This window comes from Choloepus didactylus, chromosome 9, assembly GCF_015220235.1.
Source record: "Choloepus didactylus isolate mChoDid1 chromosome 9, mChoDid1.pri, whole genome shotgun sequence".
In the NCBI taxonomy this organism is placed as follows: domain Eukaryota; kingdom Metazoa; phylum Chordata; class Mammalia; order Pilosa; family Megalonychidae; genus Choloepus; species Choloepus didactylus.
Genome location: NC_051315.1, coordinates 72,864,150 through 72,875,514, shown reverse-complemented (window position 1 = coordinate 72,875,514; position 11,365 = coordinate 72,864,150). Strand labels below are relative to the sequence as shown.

The following is an 11,365-nucleotide window of genomic DNA, read 5'->3' as shown; positions in this document are numbered from 1 at the left end:
AAATGGATGGATGCATCTATTTTTTTTCTTTCATTCATTTATTCCTCAAATGCATATTGAGTGCTTTGCCCAGGGGATCAAAAATGAATAAGAAACAGTCCTGGCCTTCAAGTTCATGCAATCTGGACCAGAGAGATGACAAGTAAACAGGCCTAAATATACAGAGTGTTAGAATCCAATCCTCTGATTCCCTAGAATATTGTATTGTTTGGAGTTTAATTTCAAATTTCTATCTTCAGTATTTTGTAAAAATGCAAAATATAATAAACACATTTAACTTCCATTTGTTGAAACATGACGTGCAATTTTTGACTTTTAAACATATATTTTATACCCGTGTTACAATTCAAACATAATTACTAATTTAACTAGAAATTTTATCACATATTATAAATGACTGAATTTCTGTTTTGAAATATCCTATCCATTTGAATGTCATGAAACGTATATAATTTGTGTGCCTGGATGCTGGCTTTATTAAACAGAATAAATGAGAAACTGTACAGTAGTAACTATTAAAGCCAGGTTTCACTAATCAAGCAAGATTTTATGGAAGAGGCCAGTTTAAGAGTGTTTTGAAGAAAAGACATGGAATTGAGGCAGGTTCTGCCAATATAATCATGGAAAAATCTCTCTATCCCAGCATGGTGTCAGAACACATTGACTTCTAGATGGGCTGGGCTTTTAAAGTTCAAGATGTTTATCTACTATTTAAAAATTTCACTTGACAGTAGCTCATTTGATACTAATTTGGCCAAAATCGTATTCACAAATACTGTGTATAAATGGCCACCAGAATACATTTCTACCTTAATTTCCACCTTTTGAGGCTGGCTGAGGAGTTCTTATGTTAACGCTTATTCACACCAAGGCATGCCAGCTTTTGTTGCCAAAAACTAGTTATGGTTCAGGACGACTGAAAACTAGGCTCTAGAGTTTCTTTAATTGGAGAATTATTACTTGGATTCAACTTTTATGGCTTGATCCCATAATGGATGAATTGGCTTAATTATGAGGGCACACTGTTCATTTAGGGGAGATCTGTGTGTGAGTATTTATCCACTGAATTTGGATAGTGTGTATTTTATCCCAAACTAAGAACTTTAAAAAACACTTACTTGAAAAATTAGTCATAAAATTTAAATACCAGAATAATGAACAAGGTAGCAAGTGGGGATAGTTGGGGAGAGATCAGGAGGGGAGAAGGGAATACAGTTATTTGGGAGAAATAAGGTAACAGAATAAAGCAAAAGCAATGCCAAAATAAATAAATAAATAAAAGTCAACATAGCAGGCCTTGTATCTGATATTTTAAAAGTAACTAAGGTTATTTGATTTGGTGTAGGAAGGCATGATTATTACTGTTGCAATTTGCTTTAGGAAAAGGGAAAACATGCTTCATTAGATAATGGCTTTTACTTCTGACATTTTATGTAACAGATTTAAACACATATAATTATTGTTCAGATCCATATTACCAAAGTATTTACTTTGAAAACTTCTCAGCTTTCACATGCAGAGTCATGCAAACTAAATTAATAAACTACTAAGTATTTTGCACCCTAACGTACTTTTCAGTGACTCTTGGAGGTTATAAATATAAAATATATTTCCTCTGCTCTTTTAGATCTTACCATCTACTGTGGAAGACAATAACAATGTAAGGGATAACTGGAGAGTGATACAGAATTCAATAAAAGCTTCAGCTTTTATATAAATAAATACTAAGTTAAGTGGTGGAGAGATTTCCTTTCAGAAATACAGGGAACAATGTGGAATAGTCGGTGAAGGCTTTACGGAGGAAGATGGCGGTTCAGTGTAAAGGATAACAAAGCCATCCAGGTGGGAAAAATAATGTGAACCAGGTATAAAAATGTAAATTATCAACTTCCTGCAAGTTATTTTGGAATGGAAAAAGTAATTTTGAAACTCTAAAAGGAATCAAGAGCTCTAAGGAAGACACAATTGGACTTGATTATTTGATTACTACCCCCACCCCAAACCTAGACATACTGTCTCCATAGAAGCAGTGATTCTCATGTGTACGCTGTAAGGAAAAGAATCACCAATTGTACATAATCCTGAAGTCTAGAGCCTGAAGGCCATGTAAGACTATCCAGTAATCTAAACTTCCATTTTCTCAGGAAGGAAGTTCCCAGGCTTTCCTCTGAGATAAATAGAAGTCACTACACTGCAAGATAAGCTCATTCCTCTTGTTCATCTCCTCTGGGAATGAAAAACATAAATGTGCCCATCACTTGCAGGAGGCCTTATCACTACCCGTTGCTAACAGTTTTCCTTTGAGATAAATATTTCAACTTTCCAACACTACCTTCTAGATGTTTTTCACTCCTAGTACTTTTATCAGTTTTTTATTCCAGTTTCCTCTCATTTATCTTAGTAGACCTTCTAATATTTGCTATACCTATTTCTGAGACTATAGTGGGAAGTTATGTCTTAGTTTTTCATTCTACTTTTATTGCTAATTATTGCTTTAACTTAGAAGCACCTAACTTCCAAAATCATTCTTTGCCTATTAAATCATTCCATGATTACATCTTAAGATTTCTCACGACCAAGCATATGAGCTTTCAGTTGTGGTCTTGCAAGGAAAGATCTAAAGTCTCTGGCTTTGAGGGGTACACTTTTGTCATAATTAATGAACTGCCTGACAGTTCATAGGTTTGTCTGAACTTCTTGAACAGTGGAACTTGTAAACCATTCAGAATCAAAACACCAGGTAAATAGATAAAGTAGGCCCATACTATTTCCTCTCATACCTTCCAGAGCCTTAAGAAGCAGAGGCCACAATGACTACTGAGTGATATACACCTTTCTGGAGGCTCACTCAATATGGGGAGACCTCCAAGCCAGAACAGGAGCTGAATGAAATGTTAACACTATGGACCATCCCCTCTGGTGTCCAGGTGACCAGTGGGGCTGCACCTGATTTGCACCATAGGACTTACAGTTGTAGGAAACTCCAAGGACTTAGGCAGACACTGGTGCTTAGGTGAATATGGTTCCTGGCTAATCCCAGTAGTGTTTTATTTTTCAATGAATAATTTTTTTTTTAAAGATAATTTTGGTTAGAATTGAACTTTACTGTGTGCATCAACTGCCACTTCAGGTTAGTTTTTTATTTAGTAGAAGGGGACAGGTGATCAGGATCAAATTACCACTATCACTGCTTCCTCCAAACAAACCTGTAAAGAACTGGTCTCTGCAGCAAAGCTCCTGCACATTCTGACCCCTTCATTCCTACTCTTTCCACTAGGGTTTTCATCTCTTGATTTGAGCAGTATGCTCCCTAAGAATAATTACCCACAGATAGTTGTGAAATATGAAAACAGTAAGTAAAAGTTCGGGAGTGATTTTCCTGATTTTGTTTCTCCCAAACCAAGGGAATTTCTCCCTTGAAAGCTACTAAGTTTGTGCCTCCAACATGGGGTACCCTGGCTTAAATAAGAATGTTTCTGGGTCCAGTCTGTACACATGTACATCTACACTTCATGCAAAGAATACTCAGAGTTTGTCCTCGGTTCCCTATCGAATTCAGGTAACATCAATGGAAATGATGGGCACTACCTCACAACACAGGGTATGAGGAAGACTGTGCACCCCTAAGAAATATGGAAGCATATCGGAAGCTAAGGGAAATTTTGTGCTCTGCCTTAGAATACAGAAAGGAGTTGGGTTAGGGTATGTTCCAGATTATAATCCAAATGAGTCTATTTCACACATTAATTATATCACTATTTATTGTTTTATTTATCATATACATGTTTGTTGAATGAATATTTAAAATTCTCCAGAATCACCTAGGATAGGTGTTGTAAAATGCACAGTATTCCTTTAAAGAGCAGTTTCGGGGGTGGGGTGGGATGCTTCATTTCTAGTAAACAGGAGTTATTGTACAGGAAAAGTTTTGAGAATAACATGGAGCTGTTGAGATGGGGGGGTGGGGTGGAGTGGAGGCAGTGGGGGGAGTAGAGATCCAGGGCAGGAAAGAACATCCTTGAGAGGGACAGCCACCGATAGTTGGCTCTCTGAAGCTGTGGTACCCAGCAAGGTCAAGGGTGAATAGTTGCTAGCCAGGGAGTAGCCCCTTAGGAAGATGGTGTAATTCATCCCTCAAGGCCCATTCAGTTGGGTCAACTTTTCAGAAGATGGTGAATCCTTGTATTATTGGTCTTCAGCTCAGTCAGTCTAGATGAGATGAAGTAAGACATCTGCCCAAACTCAGCGTTAGTAAGTAGCTGGAACAGAATTCAAATTCAGGACACCCATTTCATAGATCAGAGAGCTGTTTTTACCCAAAGACTGGGCCTCTAATTTCATAAATTAAAGCAGTATAAAAAATCACCAATATATCCTGAAGAGATTTGAATAAAAAGTTATGTTTAGAATAGTTTTATAAATATTCTATGATTCCTTAAAAGTGATCTACATATACTGTTATCTAGGCACCATTTTTCATGAATGGGAATCTGCCAAACTTTGATATATTTAGATATTTTTATATCTACAGGAACTTACATGCATATGGCTTTCTTCAATATATTCTTTCATATTATTCACATCTGTGTATTTGTCTTGTTACACTCAATCAAAAACTTTTGATGCAAAAATAATTGTTTCTTTGTAACTTCTCAGTCAAATGTATGTGGCTGTTAGGATTCTATTAGTGGAAGAAAAACAAGTGTAAATTCAGGATGTGTGAATTGTTTCAGTACTGAGGTAGAAACTAACCGTAACATTTTCTAGGAGTAATGAAATACCTTTCTATGTTTCTGCTTATTTTTCACTGCCATCTACTGGTGCCTGATGTTTCTGACTAAAATATTCCAGGGAAGTCTACCATAGGGACAGATATAGAGGAAAAAGAAATTACGAAGTCATAAAAAATTCTTTGGGATAGTTCCTTTCAAAGGCATATGTATTACTGGATAGGTGAGTAACCTTCAGTTACATAATGAAAATTACTAGGTTCTCAAAACTACCAAGCATTATAAGGCTTCTAATTACACACTTATGGACACAAGCTACAATTTAGAAGACATAAGATAATTTTAATTTCTATATGGCAATTCTTAAATGAATTGCTGGCATAATAATAGTATAAATTTTAAGCTCAACAATATAGTAAAATACTTCTGGTCATTTGTTTATTAAAATATACATTGTGTACCTATGGGTCATGTGCTAAGTTCTGAGAACACAGAGGGGAGTATGAAAGATGTGCCCTGTATCCTCATTTTGGGGGGAAATGAATTTCTTGTTATTTAGGTTTCACTAAGTTTAAATAAAACACACCCCCAAAATGAATTGTAAAATTTACTTAATCTTTGTGGTAAAAGTGTTTTTTTCATTTTGTATTTGTTATTATAGTTAATACAGATTAAATTTTCAAAGCCTTAACATGGTGAATTAGATCATAGGCCTTTTTATATATTATGTTAATAAGTCTTGAGTTCTTTGGTGACTATTTAAGAATAAATTGTGGAGGCATAAAAAAACAAAACACAATAGTTGATCTTCTAGTAGTAGTATCCTCAGTTTTTATAGTAAACTATAGGAGAAGTTTCTGTTCCAAATTTCCTGAAGAATATATAAATACAAATCATTTAAGGTTTCACTTGTGTAACAAAAGAGATAGGGAGATATTTTAAAAACAGAACTAAGGAAAGCTGGGTTAGACTAGCTAGAAATCTACAGTTATTTAAAGAGAGGAAAGATGGAACATACTTTACCTTCCCTTCATAATTTTCATGGTAACTAGAGAAAATTAGTTTTGTAAATTAACTACTTATACAAATTAACTATTTCTAAACACACTAAAACCACTGACTTGTTTTATTTTCTTGTCTGAATTTCAATTGGCAGTGGCTCCTAACATTGTTTTGGCCTCTCCATGTCATACATTTTACCATGACTAAAAACAGACACTTCAATGTATTAGGTGGGGCTGTTTGCTAGTTACTTGGCTTCAGAGTCAGGTTTTTAGTTATCTAGGGTTTTACCATTTGGCAATATAAACAATCACTAAGAATATGAGTTTCCTAAGTTTCTGATTCCGTATTTTCCAAAAAGCAACACTTACCTATTTTGTTTTAAAAAAGATTATTTTATCTCCTCCAAGTATTTCAAATAGCAGTTGTTTGATGAAAAGTATATAGTTAATGAACACAGACATTACCTAGACATTAACACAGACCTTTTTGAGGATGACGACTAATTTTCAGAATAGCAGGCCACTAGTTAATGCACTCAAGTGGTCAAGGTGCAGCATTCCTGGGTTCATTACTGATATGGGTCTATATGACATCTAGCCATAATTCTGATTAGTTATTTTTCACAGAATATAGCCAGCAGCTTACACAGAGACTGGGTAACAGTATGAGAATGTATTTGCAAATCCAGCATTAAATTAAAAAAGGACTCAAATCACTTTTTGTGTATAATAATAATACACTTAGCTTAACTGTTGGCCTAACTAAAACAAACTTATTCACCAGAAGAATCTAGGTGTATTTACATTTTTGATGTGTATAGTACTATATTACCAGAAAGGTTATTTACTTTTCATCTTCAGAATCAATTTTATCCTGTAAGTATTACAGAAAATTTAAAATGCATTTGGTTAATTTAACCTTTGAACTATTTCCTAGCAGTCATGATAGAATGCTCCTAATTCAAGACACTTATTTGGTTTTCTTGGTAGATTTAAGGACTAAGACAAGATTATTACACAGTAACTCTGTTAAAAAGGCTTAAAAATACTACTTCATTAAAAACTTTCTTATACTAAGCATCTTTGTAAAAGTATCCCATGGTAAACACTGTGGCGTGTTCTTTGTTGTTGTTGTTTTTTGATATCTATACTTCAACAAAAATTCCCAATTTGAGTACTGTCAGAAAACAACAAAATCAAAAAAAAATTAAACTTTTGCAGTATAAAAAATTATTACATGACAACCATTTCTTCATTTTACTTTTCCTTTGTCTTAATCGTATACTTTAAAAAATATATGAAAACCTAAATAAAATTTGGGAAATTGCAATAGGAGCCATCATTAATGTAATGCCAAAAAAACCCCACAAACTCCAAATATATTGTCTTACACAGCCATATACTCAAATGTATCTAATTTCCAAGGCTAGCTGCCTAACAGAATACATTCTGGTCTGCTGGAATTGGTGCCATGTTACCCAAGGCCAGATGTACAGGAAAACTGTGTTGCTGAGAGAGAAGGCACATTTCACCTGGCACTCTTCAGAGGTGTTCTACTGTACCAATAATGACCATTAAACCCTCTAATCCTTCTGGCTGTTTTTGAAATACCCAGTGACAGTAATATGACTGCAGAAGACAATCTCTTGATGGATGTTAATTATTCCATACATGCTAATTACACTGACTTCTGGGTAGTCTGGCTTTAGAGCTCATCCATAAGGATATTAGGTCAAGTTACCAGTTACAGGATTCATATTTACTATTTTCTTTACTGCTAACATGTTTCCCAACTAATAAGCATAGGAAATATATTCAGAGGTAGTAATTTAGATACCAGCAAACTTATTTAGGAGTTCAATTTCAGATCTGTGAATTACAGACACTTCGGAGAGAGAGACATGTCTTAGATTCTTTTTGTACATTCCTCAGTACCCAGCACAGTGGTATACATATAAATGGTACATTAATTCAGTAAAAAATTAACAAGTAAGACTACTTTAGGCATTCCATTTGGGATTCTTATAGAAAAAAGCCAAATTTGAAAAATTTCTAGATTAGTTTAATAGATGAAAGGTACTTGCCATGGGCTGATCATAATTCAAAAAGCTGGTGTTAAATTAACATTAGAAGTAATGACTGTTTCATACATGCCCACATGTATAAAGTAGACTTCAAGAAATAGTTAAAAGTATACATTAGAAAAAATACAGGAAAGGCTATGAAGAACAGGATTAGGGTTGAAAATGAACAAAGTCTATTACTTTCTGTATAAATTCCAGCTATAAAATAAAACTCTTCCAAACACAATCATAATTGTGAAAGGTTTTTGGAAAAATAGAAGATTTTTTTCAAAATTCGTTAACTTCTTTTGAGCAATTGGGATTTTTACCATTCCATACATGCTGAATTATAATTAAGCAAGTACATGAAGCCACATTTTGTTAAAATGCAAAAGAAAAAATTTGGTTCTTTAATTCTGAACTAAGAAATGAAAAGATCCCATCCCTGTACTTATACTTGATTTTCTTCAAAAAATGTTATTATAACATTTACCTGAAAACGGCAGCCTCTGATAATAAACTAATAATTGGAACAACCAGAGTATCATCATAAGCTCTAGTGAAATAAAACTGCAAAGTGATATTTCCTATGTGAATAATGGAGAGAATGGACAAGGGTGAAAAATCAGAACTATAAGAAAAAAGGCAAACATTATAAAGGATACACATCAAAATGGAAAGACCAGAAGCCAAATACATAAATATTAGAAAGATGCCTCAAAAATCAACTATTATGGAAAATAAATGAACCTATGTATCTTTAAAATATAGAACTCCTGATACTTGATATATTTGGGATCCTCTATAATGCCCAGTTAACTGCTACAAATTTTTTCCCTATTTTTTTCTGGGTGCCAAAGTAATCTATAGGATTTGTGCACTTATTGCAGTAAAAAATTATTCTCAACTGTGAAACTGAAAGCAATTAAACCTTTAAAAAGGAAAAAAATGAATCTCTCATATAGTACGAAAATAGGGTATCTTTACTTTGCCATATTGAATGTTTTTCAAATGAAATATATGGTTAGAGATAGAATTTTTCTTAGAAAAACAGGTATTTCCAGCTAACTATAATACTTTAAGTGAAAAAGTCCACTTTGTACATCTTAGACATGTATGTAGATACAGCAGAGCAGGCTTAAATGTTTGAGCTATCACCTTAAATATCATTTCTTGGGGCCAGTAATCTATGACCTTTGGACTGAATTGACCTGTGGCCTATTTTTGTACCACCCCAAGCTAAAAATTGGTTTTTATAATTTTTAAATGGATTGTTTTTTTTTTTTTTAAAAATGTGACAGACAATATATGGTCTGCAAAGCTTAAAATATTTACAATCTGGCCCTTTACAGAAGAAGTTTGCAGACCTCTGATTTATGTTACACAGAATTCAGGCAGCACAATTCAAGTCCATGTTAATGTTCACTTAATCCCATGATGTAGTAACAGTCTAAAAAAGTGCCTTCTGATGTCATTTGTTGGAATTTCTTTTTATTTCAATTTTTCTTCAGCTTCAACATCAAAGTTCATCCTGTAATAAAATAAAGGCAGTTGAGAGAAGAAGGAAGAAGCACAAGTTTATAATGTTAAAAACAAAGTAAAATACAAACTAACCAACATCTTACCTTTACAAACATATTCAATATTCTTATTTAATGGACCAACATATGAAATACACCTTGCCTAACCATAAGAAAGGAAAATTTCATAGCTCTTACCTACCCACAGAGGATTCTACCAATCCTAGTTTTATGTACTTTCAAAGTCATACTTGGTATGGCCTTTAACCTAATTCCAGTTACGATAGTCTGGATTATGATTGATAACGTGTTCTATTTCAAATGTTTAATAAGTAAAAATTTAAAAAATAAAACAGAAAAATACTTTCACTGAAACCAAGAAAATATGATTCATAACCATCTCTTTTCTATCTTTTAGATTTGGAAAATATATAATTCTCAAAGCAGGCTGTAAGTTTATTTTGGGTTCTGCAGTTCTAAACTGCCTTATGGCAGAGCTATATTCTAATATGGTTTTACAGAACTAGACTTTCTAGAGGTTGAGCTGTTCTTTTGTCCTTCTTTCGTCTTATAGGGAAAGAACCCAAGATATATGTCCTTGTTTTAAATTCCATTCAGAAAGCATTCTTGGGTCTGTTTCTAAGTATGCTCTAGAATAACACTGATTTTAAAAAGGAAAAAATGAACTGCTCCTCTAAAGGAAATAGCAGGAGAGAGGTTGTACTGCTTCTTGACAGACTAAAAATTCAAGGAGGGGCCAAGATGAATATAGGGTTCAATACATCCTGACTATACCAAGAACAAAAGAGTATTTTCTATATAAAATGTTGAGGCTCTAGTATACTTACTCCTACAAATTCAATACTTAATTTACATGTGAACAAAATTTAATCTATGGCAATAGTGACTTTTTGTTAAACGGCTTTACTTGTCCAAATTTCTAAGCATTATTTTACCTGTTTGACACACAAAAAAGCTATGATACATTTTGGTAACTTTTGCTAAAATGAGCTCAAGGCTTGTTCCTTACCTTATTTCTTTTTCCTTGATTTTGTAGCATTTCCAACTTTTCATATATTAAGGTAGCAATATCTTTTGCATTTCTGACATCTATTTGCTCTCCCCAAATATTTCTCTAAAATTAAAAACATTCTTCTTATACTTTAATGTATTTAACAAAAACATTACATTTCCATCTAAGAAACTGGATTAAATATGCCTTAAATGTTCCTTTTGTTCCCAAAATTTAAGAGTTTGAAACTCAAATTTCTTCAAGGAAATAAAGTTGCAAAAACATAGTTAATCCATAACATATCTGAAATAAATACTGATAATAGTATAATGGAAAATGTAAAATAATTCTTTGGGAAAAACACATTTCTAACTCAGAATGCCTAAAAACATCTAATTTGTATAAAAAAAGAAGTCTCCAGAAGACTGAAATAATTCTAATCTAATACAATCATTTGACTGACAAAACCGTGACCAACTACCAGAATTGAAAGCAGTAGTATATCTCCTGGTTCTCAACTGCTCACAGCAGGAAGGTGGCTGAAAAGCAGGACATGGAGCAGATCAATATACCCTCATTCTGGATCTGGACAACCTTTCCCTCATGCCTGGTGTGAACCCCAACCCCAAACTATGAAAAAAATTTGTTTTTGTGTGTACCAGTCTACCTGGTTTGTATTTCTGACTTGGTACAGTCTGTTTACTCCAACTGTTATTCTGCTTTTGCCTTCCTGTCTGGCTGGACCTCTGGATGCCACCTCTGGTCTTTCAGTTTGTACAAAGACATTCTGGGTCCTGACTTTGTCCTGTGGATTCCGCGGGACCCAAGGTAACATGATCTTTTCAAACAAAATAGCTCCCCTGTTGGCTGGTTAATTCTACTACTGCTCATTATATTGGTATTTCCCTAACATCATTCTACCTGAATAAGACCCTAATATTTACATCTTCCATTTCTCAGTTTTGAGAATTGGGTAGTGGAACTATTGAAGCCAAAGGAATGAAAGTACAGGTTCTGGTCTAAGTTCCTGTACCCC

General features: G+C 33.8%; 1 protein-coding gene across 4 annotated transcripts in view; it reads right to left on the bottom strand.

Moving 5' to 3' along the window:
- Positions 1-3,734: 3,734 nt before the first annotated feature.
- The window catches only part of DNAJC10 (DnaJ heat shock protein family (Hsp40) member C10), a 54,725-nt gene continuing 47,094 nt past the window's right edge, over positions 3,735-11,365 (bottom strand). Inside the window, exons 22-24 of one of the 4 annotated variants that reach the window (XR_005218793.1) lie at positions 10,348-10,452; positions 9,165-9,328; positions 3,735-5,601 (exon numbers count right to left, since the gene is read on the bottom strand). Coding sequence is in view for 1 of the 4 variants with exons in the window: in XM_037849538.1 (XP_037705466.1) it covers positions 9,317-9,328; positions 10,348-10,452 (117 nt within the window). In the remaining 3 variants the exon portion in view is untranslated. Of the gene's footprint in view, positions 5,602-6,392; positions 9,329-10,347; positions 10,453-11,365 lie in introns of those variants that run through there. The other 3 variants (XR_005218794.1, XM_037849538.1, XR_005218795.1) reach the window with 3 other exon arrangements.